Source organism: Candida margitis (genome assembly GCF_024628925.1).
Source record: "Candida margitis strain CBS 14175 chromosome Unknown scaffold93, whole genome shotgun sequence".
Classification (NCBI taxonomy): Eukaryota; Fungi; Ascomycota; class Pichiomycetes; order Serinales; family Debaryomycetaceae; genus Lodderomyces; species Lodderomyces margitis.
In genome coordinates, this window is record NW_026261751.1 from 25,216 (window position 1) to 45,857 (window position 20,642).

Consider the following 20,642-nt stretch of genomic DNA (forward strand, 5'->3'; position numbering starts at 1 on the left):
CAAAAACCTCACAATGCTAACCAGATCGCTTCAGTATACCCAAAAAAGGCTCGCATCCACCAGCACGCTTTTGAAGACGCCATTGTATGAAGCCCATGTCAAATTGGGCGGAAAGATGGTTCCTTACGCGGGGTTCGAAATGCCAGTGTTGTACGAATCTCAATCACACATCGACTCGCATAACTGGGTTAGATCCAAAGTTGGCCTATTCGACGTCAGTCACATGTTGCAGCACAATATAAGTGGACCAGATGCACAATCGTTTTTGGAGAAAGTCACACCCATTGATTTGAACTTGATCCCGGAAAACAGCTCCAGCTTGTCAGTTCTATTGAACAAAGACGGTGGCGTGATTGACGATTGTATCATCACCAAGCACGGAAAGGACAAGTTCTACATGGTGAGCAACGCCGGCTGCAGGGACAAGGATGTCAAGTTCCTCAAAGATGAGTTAAAGGCATTCAATTCGGTAAAGCACGATACATTTGAAGGAACTTTACTAGCTATTCAGGGCCCCAAGGCGCAAGAGCTTTTGCAAAAATTCACCAATGAAGACTTGAGCAAGATCTATTTTGGCCAAACAAAGTTTATCAAATTGTCGCCTATCTCCGCAACTGTGCACCTAGCAAGAGCGGGCTATACCGGAGAAGACGGCTTTGAGTTGTCGATTCCCTCAGCAACTCCAGCAGAGGCAGCAGAAGCTTTGGAATTTTTCAATACATTGGTCAACGAGTATCCCGATGTTGCCAAACCAATTGGACTAGCAGCAAGAGACTCGTTGAGGTTGGAAGCAGGTATGTGCTTGTATGGACACGAGTTGACAGAGGAGATAACCCCAGTCGAAGCCTCCTTGACGTGGTTGATTCCTAAAACACGTCGTGAATTGAATGACGCAAGTTTCAACGGGGCAGCCAAAATCTTGAGCCAAATCAAGGACAAATCAACCACGCACAGAAGAATAGGCTTGACCTCGAAAGGGCCATCGCCACGAGAGGGGAATAAAATCTTCAGCGAAGATGGCAAAACCGAAATCGGATACATCACATCAGGTTCGCCTTCTCCCACCAATGGCGGCAATGTTGCTCAAGCTTATATCGACAAGAAAGCGAAGATCGGTGCCCCCGTCAAGATAGAAATAAGAGGAAAGTTGAGAGATGGAATTGTAACGAAGTTGCCATTCGTTCCAAGTAGATTGTATAAACAGTAATAGCACACTTGCATCTGTTGTATTTGCTTCCCCATTTCTGACGCGTCTAAAATTCTCCTTTTGGAATATATCTGGCAAAAAGGTAAACAACAATAATTCACACCCCCCCTTTTGTGCAAAATTGGGAAAAAAAGTATATCCAGCTTTTCACATTGGCTCTCTGCTTCATAGTTTGCTAGGCTTATCCGACTCCATCTTCACTTGCAATGTCATCAACACCATCTCCTACAAAGAGGTCCGTTCTCTCCCCCAAAATATTCAACGCTAACCAGCTATCTCCCCAAAGAAAGAACTTTGCAGCTGGACCAAAGTATGCCAACAAGTCGCCAATGAGATCTGGTTCACAGGTCCGCACTCCTTCTCCAAAGAAGCCCAAGCCAGCTGCCTCATTGGGATTCACTATATGGGAGGACAACGTCGATAACACTTCCCACGATGTCGTAGGGACTCCTACCTCCAACAAGGCAAACCATAATGACCAGGAGAACATTCTTCAACCCAAACAGACATGCCACAGGAGTGGCCATCGCACACCTTTGCAAGACTTGAGCATCAACTCGTTCAAGGGATACATCAGCAGTGGGGGAGTAACCACGCAACTAGATGACCCCTACCAGCCTTTGCACTTTGACAATGGATTCAGGTCTGCTCATAGGTTTAATAACTTGCCGCCTTTTGTGACGCCAGTGAAGAAGGACAGATACTTGGCCAAGTCGGGACGAGTTGACGAGTGGAAAGTTGAAGCAAGTAGTGTCAGAAAACATGGCAGGTCGCTTTCTGTCGGAATGAATGAAGCCAAGCGGGACTTGGTTCAAAAGCCCAAGTTCGCTATACTGGCCAGCTGAGAGTTATGCCACTTGTGTATAAATTTGTAATAGATACCCCCTTTTATGTTTTAGAATTGTAGAGCATGCCCCGTCCAACAGTTTCAACAGTTTCATCTGACCGCAATCCCTCCCCCATACAACATTTCTAATATTGCGCTTGCTCTGAGGGGGCTAAGTACATTACAGTTCCCCGTTAGAAAAAATTCCTCTCTATTACTCTATTGTCTATGTACTCTATCACCTACGCTTTGAAAGCTTTGTCAAATTCAGTAAAGACGAATCTATACCTCACATCACCAGCCTGGCATCTGTCCAATGCCTTGGCACAGTTTTCTTCACTGATTGGAACCTCCTCGATCATTGGTTTGACATTGTGTTCGGCAGCTAATTTCAACATCTCCTTGACCTCCACCTTGGATCCCAACAAGGATGAGCCAAAACTGGCACCTTGTTTCAAGAAGGTGAATGGACTGACCTCAAACTTGTCCTCAGTTGGTGGCAAACCAACAGAGACAAACTTTTTGTCAACCTTCAAGGTGGACAAATAATCAGACAAGTTCAAGCCATCTATACCACTAGCACAGTTCAAGATCAAGTCAAAATGGTCGTCATAGTTCTTGTACCACGTTTTATCTTCATTGGTAGCGACAAAGTCATGAGCGCCCAACTTCAAAGCTTGTTCCTTCTTTGAAGAAGATCTGGAGAACGCAGTGACATTGGCACCCATGGCGTTAGCAAACTGCAAAGCCAAGTGGCCCAACCCTCCAATACCAATAATACCGACATTTTTTCCTTTAGCGTCCAATCCCAAATTTCTGATCAATGGGGAGAAAACGGTGATACCGGCACACATAAGTGGAGCGGCATAGGCCGATGGCAAATCGTCTGGAATTGCAAAGACAAACTTTTCATCGGCGACGGAGTGTGACGAGTAACCACCTTGGGTAATGTAATCGTTTGATCTTACATCTTTTGAGTTGTAGGTTGCAGCGAATTGCTTACAGTATTGCTCATTGTCGGAGTTACATCTGTTGCAAGTACGACATGAGGAAGATCCTGCACCAATTCCAACACGGTCTCCAACTTTGAATTCGGTTACTTCATCACCAACTGCAATGACTTCACCAACGATTTCGTGACCAACGACTAAGTTGTCTCTTTGCAATGGAGACCAGTTGGCTCCCAATGTGTGAATATCTGAGTAGCACAAACCACATACTTCATTCTTCAATACCACATCGTGTGGGTTAATCTGTTTTCTCTCATATGATACCAACTTTGGCTTGTTCCAATTTTTTGGATCAGAGACTGCAAATCCTTTAAATGTGTCTGGTACAGCTTTTGTCATCTTTTCTGAACTAATACTATGTGATGTAAAAAACAATTGCTAGAGAATCAAAACGGGGAAACGAAAGACATTTATAGTTTGGCGGAAATTTCACGCAAAGAGTGGCAATGAAACGATATGTCATCATTGACATCTAATTACACAAAAAACTAGGATTTTTCCGAAAAAGAAACGGTAAGGGCTCAATACGTAAACTAACCAAATAGGGTCCACTACTTTATAATCTAACATAAGTATTCTTCCAGCCCAAAAACTTCCTGTGGCTTAAACCGATTGCCTGTAAGCACGGTAGATCATATCTTTGCTAGTTCTTTTCGGGGATTGGTAGTTTTAGTGTGGCATCCAGTTAAGTAAAGTAGCAGTACCAATTTTGATTAATAATTAAGATATTGCACGTGCCCAGGAACACTAAAATGCCGTATTAGGAAGCGCCGAAAAGTAATGGCCGAAGTATTTTGATCTGTTTGCACGCAAGGAAACACACACAGAACTCACCTCCAATATGACTTCTTCTCGTGCTTTATCTATTGACCGACTAAAGCGTAAACATCACCTGCCACTGTTGTATGCTGCGATTGAAAAAGAGATTTATTTATGACTGCAAATGAATGTTCGATTCAATCGTGCTCTCTTGCTGAATATGTCGGACTCTTAGAACAACAGAGAAGCATCACATTAAGATGTGGTCTAGTAAGCAATGATAAGCAGCTTATGCTCTCCAAGTCTTCACATTATATTGATATCATGTGTCATTTTGTTTAGCTATGAAGTAGTACAAATCCTTGAAGCAATAAAAATTTATGGCGAAAATTATCAAGTAAAGTAGGGCACCTCAATGTTGGTCCACAAGTTTCATGGAGTGCAAATTAGTAACTACATACCTAGCCATCAGCCAGTTTATTCTGGTTTTCTTCTTGCTGTAGACTCATGCCCTTTCAAAAGCCAACTGCAACAAACAATAGCAGATGGTAGCTGCAAAAGCAATCATTTTTCGTCACAAATGATCACCTGACCAAAAAGAGGCTAAGACCTAAAAACATTGATTACACAAAAGTCATAAAATAGCGAAGGAGAGGAGCATAGTGTGTGTCTCGGTTTGGGCTTCGCACAAAAATTTTCCAATCCTTTAACCAAATTTGGTAGTTTAGATAGAGTGTTTTAGCCTATACAACAACCTATATATAATCAAGAATGTCAGGATCAGGAGCTTCAGGAAACAAATTCCGTATGTCAGTATGTGGAACTTTTCAACTAGACCTTTCTCAACGAGATTTTTGTCTTTAGATTTGATGTGGAACAATTTGTGATGTGAAAAATATTCATGTTATATGAATGTATTGAAGAAAAGGATATCGAAAATAGGAGAGAAACATAGTTCAAATGTCAAAGTATTGTTGTGTGAGCTTTTGAAAGAAGTTTAAAAGAGGGATAATTTACAGTTAATATGGAGATGATCAACACCATTATACTTAGATTTAGACCTACAGTGGCTCCTACTTTGCTATGTCTATTCCCGTCAAGAAACTTCTAATATCACACACATATGAATGTCATATCTGAAGCTACAAAACAACAAGCATGATGTACTAACATTTTTTATAGTTGGCTTTGCCAGTTGGTGCCGTTATGAACTGTGCCGATAACTCAGGTGCCAGAAACCTTTACATTTTGGCCGTCAAAGGTACTGGTGCTAGATTGAACAGATTGCCAGCTGCTTCTGCTGGTGATATGGTTATGGCTACCGTTAAAAAGGGTAAGCCAGAATTGAGAAAGAAGGTTATGCCAGCTATTGTTGTTAGACAATCTAAGCCATGGAGAAGAAGAGATGGTGTTTATTTGTACTTTGAAGATAACGCCGGTGTTATTGTTAACCCAAAGGGTGAAATGAAGGGTTCTGCTATTACTGGTCCAGTTGCTAAAGAGTGTGCTGATTTATGGCCACGTATCGCCTCTAACTCTGGTGTTGTTGTCTAAGAGTAAAATTAGTTTAAACTGTATATTTGTAATAATGCATTTTTTGCTAAATAATATTTTAACTGAAATTGTAGAGCTCTATATCTCCTTCACTTATCATCTGATACGATGATGTTGATATCGCCATTAGCATTTGGTGCTGGAGGTTGACTTTGTTCAATTGGGCCACTCTTCAATGTCGACACTTCATCAGCAGAGAAATGTCTTTGCATATTTGGATGGAGAGACGCTTCGCCATTCTGAGTTGGTCCGTTAGTCGCAGTAGCACCCTTTGTATGATCATCTTGCTGGTTCAAGTCACCGTTCAAATACATTGGATGTATGTTTTTCTGACTGGGTTGACCTTGTTGTGACTGAGCTTGCGACTGAGGCTGGCTTTGGTGTGAATGAGCTTGCGACGGTGGTTGACTTTGTTGTGATTGAACCTGTTGTGACTGAGCTTGTGATGGAGCCTGCTGTTGAACTCCAGCGCCAGCAAATTGCGAAAAATATGCTGAACCAAACGGCTGTGCAGCTGGAGAAGTGCTTAATATCAGTACCGGTGCACCGCGTGGTGACGTGGGGAAGAACTGCGGCTGTGGCGCACCTTGTTGTCCATTTTGAGATTGCTGCTGACTTATTGGTGCGCTTGGAGTGATTGTATAGTATTGTTGTTGGACTGGGTCATAAAACTGTTGCGGTTGACCTCCACTTTGTATATAATATGGTACACTGCTTGATGGTGTTCCAATATTAGCAAACTGTTGTCCTTGTTGAGAATGACCACCGCTGGTGATCGATTCTACAGGAATCAACTGATATGGCTGCTGATGCATTTGTTGCTGGTAATTAGTCTGTGGTAGAGGTACATAATTTTGTTGTTGTTGTTGCATGGCTGGATCACGATTGGCCAGTTCATAACCTGAGTGGCTAATGAAACTGGGGTTTCGCTTGACATTGTCATCAGTCTCCACTGGAGTTATAATTGTTCCATCGCTGTTTATCATATTACTTAATCTAGGTGATTGGTTGTTCCTCAGGGAGAAAGTGGACGATAATCTGTTAGCATTAGCTATTGACGTGGTTTGCGATAATGGTCGGTGCGAGTTTCGGCTATTTGTTTTCTGCAAGTTCGAGGTATTAGTGTTGACAGTTCTCAAGGATCTAGTTGGTGAACGGATCGATGATGCTCTTGATCCAGCCTTGGCTGCGCTAACAACACCCTTCGGTCTATTGGGTAAAGTTCTAGCTCTGGAAATAGGGGTGGGCAAACTAGTCAACTTCTTGATGTCACTGAACCAATCAATCATGTCTTGGTAAGTGTTGGTTCGAAACACCCATTTGTGTGTCTTGTGCATCAACGCACTGGCCAGCTTCGAAGTCAAAATGAACTTGTATACACCATTTGCTTTGCCGTCATCTTTTGAATGGTCGCTGACAGTACAGGAATCCAAAGGCAACGACATTACGGGATGAGGGTCCTTTTTCCGATCGTTTGACTTAAACTCATGGATGAAGGAACAAGTAAGGACATACCATGCACTCGAGTAATTCTTTAGAAACTTTGACCTACGCTCCAAATAACCTTCACGCACAGCAACATTCAAGTTTGACTCAGCATTACGAATAATAAGGTCCAGAAGATGTCGTTTTGGGATGTCCAAGTCGATGAACGTACCATTCTTCACTGAAGACGTTGTCTGATTACCCACAGCACTAACACTAAGGTTATTAGAAGGCAAGTTTCTTTCAATAAATGCATTCCATTCGAAATTAGTTTCCTTTGACAAGAAGCCATTGATGATGTTTGGCTCCAAGTAGTTGGTAAATGTCAAGTTTTCCTCTCGGATCAATTTGAGAAACAGCGATAAATAATTTTGAATCTCCGCTACTACAATACTTTCCAACTGTTTTCCTGCATTTTGTAAATTGGAGTATGCATCATAAAGGTAGTTTTCTTCCACCAATTGCCTTTTCAATTGACGATCTAATTTCGTCTTGACCAAAAACGGATCATACTTTCCTTGTTCGGCATCTGCTTGATGCAAATTATGACTAGTATCCAACTTGTTAGCCCACTCGACAGCCTGGTTGTATTGGCTGATCAACGACTTGGTTTCATTGAGCTCCTTATTCAAATTGTTTTTGAAATCATTCTGCAAATTCTTTATCTCTTTGATCTTCACGAGCAAGTCCTTTCTCAACTCTTCCAACTTGGGAATTATTATCGCATTTATTTCCTTTAGGGTCTTTGATGAGTTGGTTACATTTTGCTGATGGTAATGGAACAATATATCGGGGACATCCTGCACTGAACCATTCCCTATTGGCAAAAAGGACTTTGTGATTGCCTCTATATCCTGGTTGCCTATATTCGACGAGTGGTTAGTAGCAGATGGAGAAGCTATTGATTTTACTGTTGCGCCAACAGCTTGTTGAAGCCTTGCTTGTTGGCGGACAATCTCCTCTTGGACACTAGAATACTCTCTAAAATAATTGAGCAACTCCTTGATGAAAGATCTCCAGGCAACAAACCTATTAGCCATGACCTCTGTTGGATAGTCATTATTGCTCATAAAGTTGTAAGGTAGTGCTACTGTGAGCGGATTGTGCATGTCATACGGCATTGCTATATGTGAAGTTTTCTTTGTTGCTGGTGCTGGTTGTTTAAAGGATACACCCGAGTAGTGTTTAAATTAAAGAAAGTACAAATTTATGTTGATAGAAGTAATACTATTTCTACCTCGTTGGATTGCTTAATGACTGTTTTGTATTTGACTGTTGATGTATGACTGCGGTTCAAGAAGTTTTGGGTTGTTGGTAATTTTTTCTTTGAGCCTAGAATTTTTTTTAATGTTGTATTTATTTTTTTCTTCTTCTTTTACTTTTGCCTTGAAGAAAAGGTCTCAAACAATGAGAAAACTCGCTTAGCGGGGTTACTTACAACTTGTCACCCTACTATTTAAGGTTACTAACAATATACCATGTCTTCTAGCTTGCATATTTCTATGACCTCTTTACACGACGCCCTAATTCGTTTTGAAGACATATATATATATAGACAGAGAGGAATGTTTGATTGTGGAGTATCCTTATTGTCGTAAAACATGTGACATAGTTGAATTAAATCCGCATGAAGAGAAAAAATAAACATTCTATTAAGAACACAGGTTATTATTATTATTATGCGGGCTGCACATATGTTGTCCAAAGCCTTGCAGCAATATAGAATTAACACAAACCCGATACTTTATTCTGGACTACAAATAAAGCATGGGCTAAAGATCCGGCGGAGGTATGCCAAATTTTCGGCAATAAACCTCTGTCTGATTATTTGGAAAATACTTCAAGTCTCCCTCGTGATCAGCTGGTGCAACAACCTCAAAGTTTCTCGGTATTTTAAACAGGCCATCATCCAATTGGTCTAACTTCTCTAGCTCTTTGGCAACAAGTGGGATAAACTTTTCAAATTTCTTTTGGTTTCTTAGCACCTCCCTAGGATCTATTAGCTCAAATTCAGCTTTATGGTCAGTTGCATACCTTTCAACCACTCGATTTATCGCTATGGCTTGTTTGTCATAGTACAATTCTTCACTGTCTACAGAAGGATGTGAACGGTTTTCCAGAATCGGAACATCAATGACTTTAAAGTAGGATCGACGAGGTCCATACTTATCCAATGCAAGAAAATGTGTATCATGCTCCACGTGTGCATTTGGCTTCACCTTTTTATGTTCTTGACTATCATCATCACTTGCTTCATCCAGGCTATCCATATCCAACGATATCTCATTAACGTTCTTGACCGGTTTCGGCTCAGGCTTATTGTGGTTGACATTAGCCTCAAACTTGACATGTAGGTGCCCGCTAAACCAGTATTGTGGCTTTAAGTGGTGCAACAATACTTTATTCAACGGGCTACCCAATTGTCCTTTCTTGACGTCTTGAGCGAAATACGGTTTTTGTTTGAGTAATTTCTCCTTGTCTCCATATTGTTCAATACCAACTGGCCAATCGTGACTAAGAACTACATTTATATCTTTCATCAAATACATTTTCAAAAAATTGGGCAATTTCTGATGATAGACACTCCGTATGGAACTAGAATCAAAAGGCAACTTTTCCACATTAAATGGCCGATTCATATACGTGTGTGGGTTGTATATACCACTCCAACCGCAAATTGAAAGTCCTTTGTAATGTACACCTCCAAATTCACCGAGATAATATATATTAGGTGCCACCCACCCCCCGTATTTCAATTCTTGCAAATACGACGACGACTCGTGGTTACCACCAACAAATATAGTAAGTACTGGTGCTTTTTTCTTGCCTGTATAATAAGACTGGAAGTCGCCTAAGCGACGATATTTTTCAGGCACATTTAATGCTTGGTAATCAGATGTGCTGCGTAAAGCTTGAAAGTCACCACATATTAGTAGAAGTTCAGTAGACGAGGGGATTCCATTGTATATTTTCTGCAAATCACCGTGGCAACATCCTTCGATAGCCACCCTTAATGTCTTCATCGAGCTTTCAATAGAGTTTTATTTCATTTTTTTTTTCTTTTTTTTCGTGTCTTCTTAACTTACGTCTATATATTTTATATGTGGAGAGACCATTTAAAATTTAAAAACGTGTTCCTTGGTGTAGCCCAAGTCAGCTAAAGCTCCAGTGACTTCACCTTGATCCGATGGCGACTTCTTGTTACCTGAGATAGCATCGTACAAACCTGGAGGTCCACAAACGAAAATCTTTGTGTCTGGACTTGGTTTGTCCAAGTGCTTTTGTAAAAAGTCCTTAGTAATGAAACCAACTTCACCATCAAAATCTTGACCCTTCTTGTCATTGACAAAGTAAGTTACATTAACTTGATCCTTGTTGTTCTTGGTAATTTCATCGAGTCTATCTTTGATCAAAATGTCATCAGGAGAAAGATTACCGTAAAACAATTGAACCTTAGTCTTGTCTTCTGGGTTTGAGGTGATGGCATGCAACAATTGGTATAATGGGGTGATACCAGAACCACCACCAATCAAAGCAATTGATTTAAATTGGTTTGGTTCCCACTTCCATTTTACGAAAGGACCCTTGAATGAAAGAGTGTCACCTTCTTTCAAGTCGTGAATGTGGCTCGACATTTTTCCCTCGTCATACTTTTTAACGACAAATTCAATATCACCTTTCTGGTCGACATCTGAAACTGGGGTGTATGGTCTAATGACATTGTTACCCTTTGGAGTGACAAACTTAGTCATCAACATGGAAGCAACAACCAAGCCTGAAACATCATCCTTATCTTTCAAGTCAAAGATCAAGTGCTTGGTGTTGTGATTCAATTGCTCGGCCTTTTTCAAGGTCAAGTCAATCCATTCATCACCACCGGTGAAAGTTTTACCAGTTTCATTTCTAATGAAGGATTGAGTGGAGTAGTGGTAGGCGAGGCCAAGTGAGGCGGTGGCGCCAATGAAAGGCACAACGTATCTTGGAGAAAGAAATCTTGTCATAGCGGTAGACATGATGATGGAATATGCAATTGAGTCTATTGAAAATCAAAGAATAGCTTTTTTTGCTGATTATTTCACTGTCTATTCAATTGGTCGAAAGTTTGGCAGATTTAAATAGTTTGGAGAGAGTGTGAGAGCAAAAGAAAAAAAAAGAAAAGAAAAGACCAATGTGTGTTCCGGGGTGTGTGTGTGTGTGTAGTTACTAAAATTAATAAGCCAATTGTATTAATTTTAAATTTAATGTCTTTTTTTTTTGGAGAAATAAGGTTATAGCCGATAAAAAAAAGTGTACCTACCGACTAAGATCGGATCGAGTAACAGTAGGCCATAGCAGCACAAACTGACGGTGTCCCCCCTTCTTTCAATTACATATGTATGGTTAACTATTTGTTGTATTAAGTTGCCACAGTTGCTCAATACTAGAATTGGTAGCAATTTGTTTTGTTTGTTTGCATATATTTTATGTTTGCTTTCAAAAAACAAACAGAACAAAAGAAACAAAGGGAGCGGGTGTTGCGACATTGCTTAGAGAGACATTTGATTTTTAAGTTACACACGACATTCTAACTATCAGAGTTTGCTCTGACCACTTTTGTCTTGTTATATATATATGCGATAGGATCCCTCCAGACTACTCAATTCAATTGTATCCTTTTTCCCAAGCCCAAACCACTTTATAATGCTGCTTCGTAGTAAATCACAGAAGGAATTGATAAGTCTATCACGTCAACTTATTCAACCATTACTCCCCAATTTCCACAAAGGTCAAGCAGGAAGAATTTGTATCATTGGTGGAAACGAGGACTACACCGGAGCTCCCTTTTTCTCAAGCCACTCAGCTGCATTAGTTGGTGCCGATTTATCCCACGTTGTCTGCGAGAAGCAAGCAGCGCCGATAATAAAAACATATTCGCCTGATCTAATGGTTCATCCATACTTGCTAGATTTGGAGAACCCAGCATTGAAATTGAAGGATGCAGAGTTGGATGATTTGAAGAAATTGTCAATTGAGGAAGTGTTGAACCAAACCAATGTTCTCACGAAGATTATTGATGATGTCATTTTGCCAAAGATTCAACCGTTGTTAACTAGAATGGATATAATTGTGGTGGGCCCCGGCTTTGGTCGTGACCCACTAATGTTGAAATCGTTGGTGAGAATAATTGAAGAAATTAAGGTTTTAAACAAACCAATTGTGCTAGATGCCGACTCGTTATACCTTTTGTCAATTGAACCAAAGTTAATCACAAATTACTCAAAGGCTATCATTACACCCAACATTGTTGAGTTTCAACGAATTGCTAAAAAATTAGACATTGAGATAGACATTTCAAAAGACTACTCAGAAGCAGTGTTGATTGAACAAACTCAGAAACTCTCATCAAAGTTGGGAAATGTATTGGTATATCGAAAAGGTGAAGTTGATATCATTGCCAATTCAAAAAATGTTGTCCTTAACAAGTCAGCCGGATCTAGCAAGCGTGTTGGGGGTCAGGGTGACACACTAACCGGTGCCATTGCAACATTAGTCAACTGGTCAAACCATTACTTGGACAGTTATTGGGACAATAAAGTTGACTTGGATACGGCTGATGCTCACATCCTTGCATGCTATTCTGCTGGTTCTTTAGTTAGAGTAGCAGGACAAAAGGCGTTTAAAAAGTATGGAAGGTCAATGCAAACTTCCAACGTCCATGAGTTTTTACATGATGCATTCCTTGAGTTATTCGATGATAGTTTGTTTAGGTTTAGTAGTAATATCTAGTTTTCAAATCAGGCGAGTCACGTGAATGTATATCTCTCTCGGTTAATTGTAATTTCCGCGGTATAGCGCTTGTGATGAAAAAAAGTGGGGGAGGGAGAAAAAGCCAAAGAGGCAAAAAAAAAATCAAAAATCAGATTGTTTTTCCTGGAGATTAGATCTAAGCAGACCCTGTTTTCATTACAATAGACGTTTAATATCAAAATGGATGCAGCTAGTTGTGGGCCCTCAAGTGCCATACAAAACTTGAATAAACATACTCAAAGGGATACTTCCTTGCAACATCAGAGACTAAGTAACCAACCACAACAACAAGGCGTTCATCAATTTCGTCAAGGTCAAGCTGTAGATCAACAGTTGAATCAGGAGTTTCACAGATTCAATAGTGGCGGTGCGGGCCATGATTTTGCCACTCTGTTTATAGACCAGAATCGACCCCAGTTTCAACATCGTGTTCAAAATGCACCACAACCCCAACAACAGCAACAACAAGGTTGGGTTAACGATTTTTCCGGTTTGAGTATTGAGCAAAGTCAGCAGCCACAGGTACAGAGCAACTGGCTGAAGCAGTTTATACAAGGTGGACCACTTCAGCAGCAACAGCAACAGTATCAACATCCCACTCAACAACAACCAATGATGCGTAGTCAAATTCCAAACTACGCTCTAGGCACCTTTCAGAATAGACTAAGCATGAATGCGGTAAATGCGGCTCCACAATTCAGCCAACAGTCAGAGCATCAGCAAGTACACAAGTTGGAGGCAGAACACCAAGAAATGCTAGAAAACGAATTTGACCGTATTGAAAAAGAGTTGGACGCACAACAAGATTCTCAAACAAGTGAAGCGAATCTAGCAGAATCTGCCGATAAAACTCTACAAGATCATGATAGAGATTTGTTTGCTGAAACAGCACGCTCGGTTGAAAATTCAATGAATAGGTTAAATACAAATGATGCAGCTATGGCGGAGAAATTTAAGGAGTCTAATTTTTTGAATTTGATGCATTCCATTGCCAACAAAGAGACTGTGTTGGGAGATAATGAGTTTAAATCACAAGAAAACGTTTCTACAGACGCCGAAGCAACAGCTGAAAATGTAGCTAGCAATTCACAAAGTTCAGATTATATTCAACCAATGTACCGCCCTGAACAGCAGGTGAACCAGATAAATTCATTAGATATGAACCTGGATGAGTTTTCAAATGAAACGATTCCAAATTATCCTTTCCCACCACAAGCAATATCACAAAAGCAAAAGAGGATGCAACGGCGAGAACAACAGCCACCACAAGAAACACATAACAAGCTTCCTGATCCTCTCGCACACATTGGTGATCAATTAGATGGTATAACCGACCCATTAACCGCTGCGAGAATTATAAGTGGTGGACAAGTGAAAGGTAGAGACTGGGAAGATGATGATGATTGGTTGTCAGAAGACGTTTCTTGGAGAAAAGGTCAAGTTGTCGACCATCAAAGAGATGAAATGTATGGTAAGAGACGTGATGGTAATATGCATGTGCGGTTTACTCAACGATAGATAGATAGTGTGTATTTAATATAATATAGGTTGAAGTTATCTCTTTCAAGTGTAGAGCTTTCTCAATTGAGCCAGTCAAGTGAGAAATCTTTACATGCAGACGAGCATTAAGTAAAATTTTTGGGTAGGGAAACGAGAAAAGTCCGAAAAATGTCACAAAACTTAAGGTTTCACGACACAAACAAAACATCGATCAACCAACAATAACGAGAGATCAAAGTCTTTGGTTTGAGAAGTTAGAATCTTCTTGACACGTCATTATTGTTGTTCTTATTATTATGTTTGAACTGTAATGACGTAAGACCTTTGAATATGTTAATTTCGGAAANGGGGGAAGGGATTACGTAGGAAATGATATCTGAGTGAGCGGAAAAAGATCTATAATGGCTTTGTTGGTTATGGAGTTTGAGGAAGGGAGACCAATTTTTGCAAATAGTACATGAGCTTAATCATTGAGTTGATTCTTTGGTTTTAAGAGCCAGACTTTTTATGATCTGCAACACAATCGAAGTCCAATATGCTATGCCAACTCTTCCAGATTTAATCGGCAAAGATTGAAAACTTTTCTGACGATGCTTTTCCAACTGTGTTTCATTGACAAAAACTTTGAAAAGTGCTGTTTTGCCATCGTTGGGAGATGACGAGATCTATCTTTTTCACTAGAGTACACACCGCTGTTGGTGGCTTGACCAGACCAACGAGCACATGTATGAGTTGATTGTTTCAAAGGTCAACGTAAATTAAAGTCCCCATTACATCATAGGGCACTACTACTTATATTTGTGTAAGTAAAGATTGCATTGTCTCGTTTCTTTTTTTCTCTCTTCTCTCAAAAGAAGCTCCGAAAGAGACAAATTATTCAGTAAAGCATTAGGAAAAGGGCTTAGTCTCAACTTACTAAGTCTTCGAAACTGTCTTGTAGCTAGAATTGCAATATGAGAGTATACTTCACTTTAAGCTTTTCGCCAACAACGAAACAAAAGTCTCACCGGAAAATCTGTGTGACTTTTTGTGTAGCTAAAGCAATCCTGTACATAACTGTTATCCTACATACAAAAAGCAGAAGCAAAGAGAAGAAAAAAGAAATTCACAAAGATTAAGAAGAAAAAAAGAAAAGAGAGTCCGATTTAAGTTCTGCATAGTAACAGTAACAGTACAGTAACAACAGCAGAAGCAAAAGGCATGGAAGATACGTTAAATAGAATAGCGGTATGGCTTGTAGTTACAAAATATCGGTCGGATATAACACATTATGCATTACACCAAAAAAAGCAACAAAGGGAGGAGCTAAAGCAGAGCTCATCACAAAAATTGTTACCAATTAGACGCCGTAATTTATTATTATCCTTACATGTAATGATATCATTACATAATTTGATTTTCATCATATCCCAATTGCACAAACTTTTATATAAATACAATCAACTTTCCTCCAATTTTTACCAATCCAATTCTAGATTTTCAATTCACATAAGTTAAATTCAATTCAATTACACATCCCATTATACTTCAGAGATTAAATATTCAAAAACAATGACTGCATCTTTACCATATACTATCGAAAAACCATTCAAAGTAGCAATCATCGGTTCTGGCAACTGGGGTACTGCTGTTGCCAAGTTGGTTGCTGAAAACACCGCTGAAAAGCCAGAAATTTTCGAAAAGGATGTACAAATGTGGGTCTTCCAAGAAGACATTGATGGTAGAAAATTGACTGATATAATAAATCAAGATCATGAAAATGTCAAGTATTTACCAGGAATCCAATTACCATCCAATTTGATTGCTAACCCAGATATCGTTGATACCGTCAAAGACGCTGATTTATTGGTATTCAACATTCCTCATCAATTCCTTGGTAGAGTCAACAAGCAATTGAAAGGTCACGTCAAACCAAGTGCTAGAGCTATTTCTTGTTTGAAAGGTTTAGAGGTTGACCCAGAAGGTTGCAAATTGCTTTCAACTTCAGTCACCGACGACTTGGGTCTCTATTGTGGTGTCTTGTCTGGTGCTAACATTGCTACTGAAGTGGCTAAAGGAAACTGGTCAGAGACATCAGTCGCTTACACCAGACCTAGCGATTTCAAAGGTGAGGGTAAAGATATTGATGAATACGTATTAAAGGAAGTATTCCACAGACCATACTTTCACGTTAGAGTTATACAAGATGTTGTTGGTGCTTCAATTGCAGGTGCCTTGAAGAATGTTGTTGCTTGTGCAGTTGGTTTTGTCATTGGTGCTGGTTGGGGTGACAATGCCAAGGCAGCAATTATGAGAATTGGTATTAGGGAAATCATTCACTTTGCTTCATACTGGCAAAAATTCGGTATCAAAGGTTTGGCTCCACCAAATCCATCTACATTTACTGAAGAAAGTGCCGGTGTTGCTGACTTGATCACAACTTGTGCTGGAGGTAGAAATGTCAAAGTGGCAAGATATATGATTGAGCACAATGTTGATGCTTGGGAGGCGGAAAAGATTGTATTGAAGGGACAGAGTTCTCAAGGTATTCTCACCGCTAAAGAAGTTCATGAATTGTTGGAGCACTTTAAATTGCAAGATGAATTTCCATTGCTTGAAGCTACTTATAAAATTATCTATGAAGGTGGTAAAGTAGATGATTATCCAGAGATCTTGAACAATGATTAGATTTAGTTTAAAGTAAAATTAATTTTAACATGTACATTAGATTTAAATAAAGGTATTTTTGGTTTATATTAAAGCTCCGATGTAATGTAGATCCGTCAAGGTGTGATCAAAATTATCGGTGTAATGCGGAGAAAACGAAGCCCTTTTCGCAACTGTAAAAGCAATGGCGCACAAGGAGTTGAACTTTGTGCTTGATGGTACTATATGCACGTATTATTTAGCGCTACTTCACTATACCTCCATCCCAGCAATATTTTTCAAAACAACGCTTACACTGCTCTGTTTGTTCTTGACCCAACCTCTCTTGTTCTCTTCTAATTATTGCACACCCCACACACGCATTCCATTCGGCATCCAACGTACCATTCAACCTCGAAGCAATTTCAAAGCCATTCCTAATCATGGCGTTTCTATCCGATAAATTATACAGCAACTTGAAGGTAGAAGTATTGGAAGGAAATGAATATGGCTTATTGGCAACATAAATAACAAGTGGGACATCAAAAACATTGGGAGTTAACGATGTAAGGTTACTGGCATTGCATCCGAAGAATGTAGGTTTAGATGTAAGATTCAATTGGAGAAACGACTTTTGGTCAGGTACATAGGGAAAGGGTGTATTTTGTCCAGCAATGGAAAACTGACGTTCATATGTCTTCACCATGCTTGTGCCATCGGGCAAGCCAGATACATCAGCAGAATTGTCAAATGCAAATACCACACTTAAATTTCTCTTCAATAAAGGCACAAGGGGTATATTTTGACCATCCTCACCCCCATCCACTAAATATAGAGTCTTTGATGACTCAATTGGTGTTTCTGGGTCTTGACTTTTGTAAAATGCATTTGGATTGTACTTTGCCACATCAATGTTTGATTTAATTATCGGATCGATTATGCTGTCATTAATGAAATCCTTCAAGAAATCAGGCAATGAAGAATTATCAATTGATAGGATAATTGCATTGAACAACGATGAAGAAGTTCCCATGAAAAAACCAGCATTGTCAAACCCATTAATACAAGAGGAGTTTTGGGGGAACCCATTATCCAATAATGTACCGATCGATTCTGTCTCCACAAAAGAATTCAAGTAGGGTGACTCACTTCCTACCTCAAATGGAGTGAATGAAAACACGGTACTGTTTAAATTAGCAATGGTTGTATCGGGAACCCTACCAACTGCTAACAAAATAGGGAATGGTGCATAATGGTTGCGATAATTTGTTTCATTCATAACATCACTAAATCGATATCCAGCTCCATATTGCTTCTTATTGCTCAAGAACTGGTAACTTAAAGCTCTGCCCCATACGTCAGTGATGCTTATGCCAAAACCGGCTTCTTGCTTGGCTTTCACTTGTTCCCCTATATCGATCCACATTAGCAATTGCTCAACGATGTTATCATCAAAGTAGTTCAAGATCGAGTTTGCCGTCTGCCACAAGGTATTATTGTGGATAAGTTCGTCAATGCTAATTAAATTATTGCTCGCCACTGAACCAACTAGCCATGCGCCCCCAGATAGCCCGGTAATATAACTACTTGATTGCAATATTCCACCGAGACCAGTACCTTGTAGAATATGTGTTCTAGAATCCAAAGCGGCATACTCTCCTGCTCCTGTCAAAAGCGCACGATATCCTCCACCCGAGAATGCTATACCAATTGTGGGATTAGTCTCATCTAAGAAAGACGTTACATTAAAGTCAACCAATTTGGCCGATTGTAAGTAGTTTGCCAAATTCAGTTTTGCAATTGGGTATCTGGAATGCATGTAGGTTAATTCGTTCTCATTAAGACCTGTTGAGGCTGACCTGGTGAGCTTTCCACTGGGACACTTTACTCTCACCGGAGCATACCCATTAGTTACAGTTAATACACAGTGGGCATTGATTAGAAATAACAAGATATCAAGTAACATTGTTTAGTTAAAAAGGGTTGCTCTTTGATTCATAGGGCTGATCTTTGACAGCATTCTATTTTTGATTTTTTGCAACACGTTTTTTACCTCTTGAAAAAGTAACTATATGTATTCATGCAAGTCAATCAACCAGCAAAAGTTTCATTTGAATAGGGCTTGGTGATGGATTGCTGCCCTGCTTTGTAATTTAACACTGATTCGCATAATAGACTTGAACAAACTGTTCAGCCATGAACAGAAAGATGACCACATCCTCCTTTTTTAGCATCAATTGGGCCTATCTTGCATTGATATACTCCAACATATCAACGATCTAGTAAGTTAATGGCTACTACAACTCGCTACTCTAGCCCTGATGATAAATATTGCATCCACATGTTGTCAATTACCATCTAGTCTTGTTTACTGGACAAGTTTGCTGTGTTGGCGGAAAATAACCAGTAAAATGCGGATAATTCCCAACTTTCCTATTAATCCACAATTATCTTTTCCGTTTTGCTTTGCACCATTGTTGCAGAGAATGTTGATAGTAGTCACAAGGTGAAACAATGGTGCACTATCGGTGATGCCTCGCGTAAAATTTTTGTATTTCGCGTATTTTGGTTTATCATGGCACGTGTACCACTATTGTAAATACAGTTTTAGCACAAAAAGGGTCCAGGACAATGCTATATCCGTTCGGTAATTTTGGCGAACATCAAAACAAAACTAAACTTAAACCAACCGCGGCTACCCTAATTTCATTGTGTTTCGATAAATTTAACATTTCTTACCTAATCAATCATTTCGCGTTCTGGTCAATGGTGACTGCAAAGTTCCAACCCACCCCCATTGTGTGTCATGTTTACCTTTTCAGAGAAGCTGATGTTACTACTAGGGAATGATTAGGACCCCACGTTTCAAAATTGCAGAAATGATTAGTCTATTCACCAATATTCAAAACAACAGACTCAATCTATATAATTGCAATTATTCCACCAATATGCTTATCCACAAAGTTTACTCGCAAAATATACAACCATGATGTTGATTTTGGCGTTGCTTTCCTTCTTAGAGCTAACCATTGCATCTTCATCGCACGGATACGCTCCAGTAGCCGTTCCATGTCCAGGCGGTCAATTAACTCGGTCATCTCTCACTGGCCTCAACCCAGACGAAAAGAGATATGTGGACAATAGATACAACAACGTTGCTAAACCTAGTTTAAAGTCGTTCCTTTCGGGTACTAATATGACTGATTTCGATATTGATTCGTTTTTGGATCAGGCTAATCCAACTATTGGTATAACATTCTCAGGTGGTGGATACAGAGCACAGCTCAGTGGTGCTGGCCAGTATGCAGCATTAGACTCAAGGACCAACGTTGTCAATGGCAAAGGCTTAGGTGGTATCTTACAGTCAACCAGTTACATCTCGGGACTTTCAGGTGGTGCATGGCTAGTTGGCTCATTGGTAAGTAATGACTTGTTATCTGTGGATGAATTGATTGACCAAAATACGCTTTGGCAGTTGCAATATTCGTTGTTGGCGAATGGCGACTCTATTCACAGTAATTGGGATTATTGGACTCTGATAAATGACGAAGTGAAGGGAAAGAAGCAGGCTGGGTTTGATGTAAGCATCACCGACGTATGGTCAAGAGCATTGAGCTATCAGCTACTTAGCAACTCAGATTACAATGGTGCTGGATACAGATTTAGTGACATAGTCAACCAACCAAGTTACCAAAGCTACCAAGCACCTTACCCTATCTTAGTTTCTGTTGGAAGAGAGCCTGGAACTGCGGTGATCAATTTCAACAGTACTGTGTTTTCCCTCACACCTTATGAAGTTGGTAGTGAAGATCCTACGTTGCAGGCGTTTGTCGAGACCAAGTATCTTGGAACACAATTAGATAACGGCCAAGCCAACAACCGTTCTTGT

At 39.9% G+C, this 20,642-nt stretch overlaps 12 protein-coding genes across 12 annotated transcripts; 7 read left to right on the forward strand and 5 right to left on the reverse strand. All coding sequences in view use genetic code 12, as the record gives it.

Annotated features, from left to right (window-relative positions):
- Positions 1-13: 13 nt before the first annotated feature.
- Positions 14-1,207, forward strand: GCV1 (glycine decarboxylase subunit T; the record flags this gene model as incomplete). The annotated part of the gene is made up of 1 exon (XM_051818328.1): positions 14-1,207. One exon carries the CDS (start codon positions 14-16, stop codon positions 1,205-1,207), a length of 1,194 nt encoding a protein of 397 aa, XP_051673448.1.
- Positions 1,208-1,413: 206 nt separating this feature from the next.
- On the forward strand, positions 1,414-2,052 carry CANMA_000926 (uncharacterized protein; the record flags this gene model as incomplete). The annotated part of the gene is made up of 1 exon (XM_051818329.1): positions 1,414-2,052. One exon carries the CDS (start codon positions 1,414-1,416, stop codon positions 2,050-2,052), a length of 639 nt encoding a protein of 212 aa, XP_051673449.1.
- Positions 2,053-2,275: 223 nt separating this feature from the next.
- Positions 2,276-3,382, reverse strand: CANMA_000927 (NAD(P)-dependent alcohol dehydrogenase; the record flags this gene model as incomplete). The annotated part of the gene is made up of 1 exon (XM_051818330.1): positions 2,276-3,382. One exon carries the CDS (start codon positions 3,380-3,382, stop codon positions 2,276-2,278), a length of 1,107 nt encoding a protein of 368 aa, XP_051673450.1.
- Positions 3,383-4,573: 1,191 nt separating this feature from the next.
- Positions 4,574-5,356, forward strand: RPL23A (60S ribosomal protein uL14; the record flags this gene model as incomplete). Its single annotated transcript, XM_051818331.1, has 2 exons — positions 4,574-4,615; positions 4,985-5,356. 2 exons carry the CDS (start codon positions 4,574-4,576, stop codon positions 5,354-5,356), a joined length of 414 nt encoding a protein of 137 aa, XP_051673451.1.
- An 89-nt stretch (positions 5,357-5,445) lies between these two features.
- SLM2 (phosphatidylinositol 4,5-bisphosphate-binding protein) lies at positions 5,446-7,962 on the reverse strand (the record flags this gene model as incomplete). Its single annotated transcript, XM_051818332.1, has 1 exon — positions 5,446-7,962. The coding sequence occupies one exon, from the start codon at positions 7,960-7,962 to the stop codon at positions 5,446-5,448; it is 2,517 nt and encodes an 838-aa protein (XP_051673452.1).
- A 651-nt stretch (positions 7,963-8,613) lies between these two features.
- Positions 8,614-9,864, reverse strand: DBR1 (RNA lariat debranching enzyme; the record flags this gene model as incomplete). Its single annotated transcript, XM_051818334.1, has 1 exon — positions 8,614-9,864. One exon carries the CDS (start codon positions 9,862-9,864, stop codon positions 8,614-8,616), a length of 1,251 nt encoding a protein of 416 aa, XP_051673453.1.
- A 93-nt stretch (positions 9,865-9,957) lies between these two features.
- MCR1 (cytochrome-b5 reductase) lies at positions 9,958-10,854 on the reverse strand (the record flags this gene model as incomplete). The annotated part of the gene is made up of 1 exon (XM_051818335.1): positions 9,958-10,854. The coding sequence occupies one exon, from the start codon at positions 10,852-10,854 to the stop codon at positions 9,958-9,960; it is 897 nt and encodes a 298-aa protein (XP_051673454.1).
- Positions 10,855-11,521: 667 nt separating this feature from the next.
- Positions 11,522-12,607, forward strand: CANMA_000932 (NADHX dehydratase; the record flags this gene model as incomplete). Its single annotated transcript, XM_051818336.1, has 1 exon — positions 11,522-12,607. The coding sequence occupies one exon, from the start codon at positions 11,522-11,524 to the stop codon at positions 12,605-12,607; it is 1,086 nt and encodes a 361-aa protein (XP_051673455.1).
- A 201-nt stretch (positions 12,608-12,808) lies between these two features.
- Positions 12,809-14,146, forward strand: CANMA_000933 (uncharacterized protein; the record flags this gene model as incomplete). Its single annotated transcript, XM_051818337.1, has 1 exon — positions 12,809-14,146. One exon carries the CDS (start codon positions 12,809-12,811, stop codon positions 14,144-14,146), a length of 1,338 nt encoding a protein of 445 aa, XP_051673456.1.
- Positions 14,147-15,679: 1,533 nt separating this feature from the next.
- GPD2 (Gpd2p) lies at positions 15,680-16,795 on the forward strand (the record flags this gene model as incomplete). Its single annotated transcript, XM_051818338.1, has 1 exon — positions 15,680-16,795. The coding sequence occupies one exon, from the start codon at positions 15,680-15,682 to the stop codon at positions 16,793-16,795; it is 1,116 nt and encodes a 371-aa protein (XP_051673457.1).
- Positions 16,796-17,018: 223 nt separating this feature from the next.
- Positions 17,019-18,719, reverse strand: CANMA_000935 (uncharacterized protein; the record flags this gene model as incomplete). The annotated part of the gene is made up of 1 exon (XM_051818339.1): positions 17,019-18,719. One exon carries the CDS (start codon positions 18,717-18,719, stop codon positions 17,019-17,021), a length of 1,701 nt encoding a protein of 566 aa, XP_051673458.1.
- A 1,020-nt stretch (positions 18,720-19,739) lies between these two features.
- Positions 19,740-20,642, forward strand: CANMA_000936 (uncharacterized protein; the record flags this gene model as incomplete). The annotated part of the gene is made up of 1 exon (XM_051818340.1): positions 19,740-20,642. A coding segment is annotated over one exon (903 nt), but the record flags the coding sequence as incomplete, so codon positions are not given.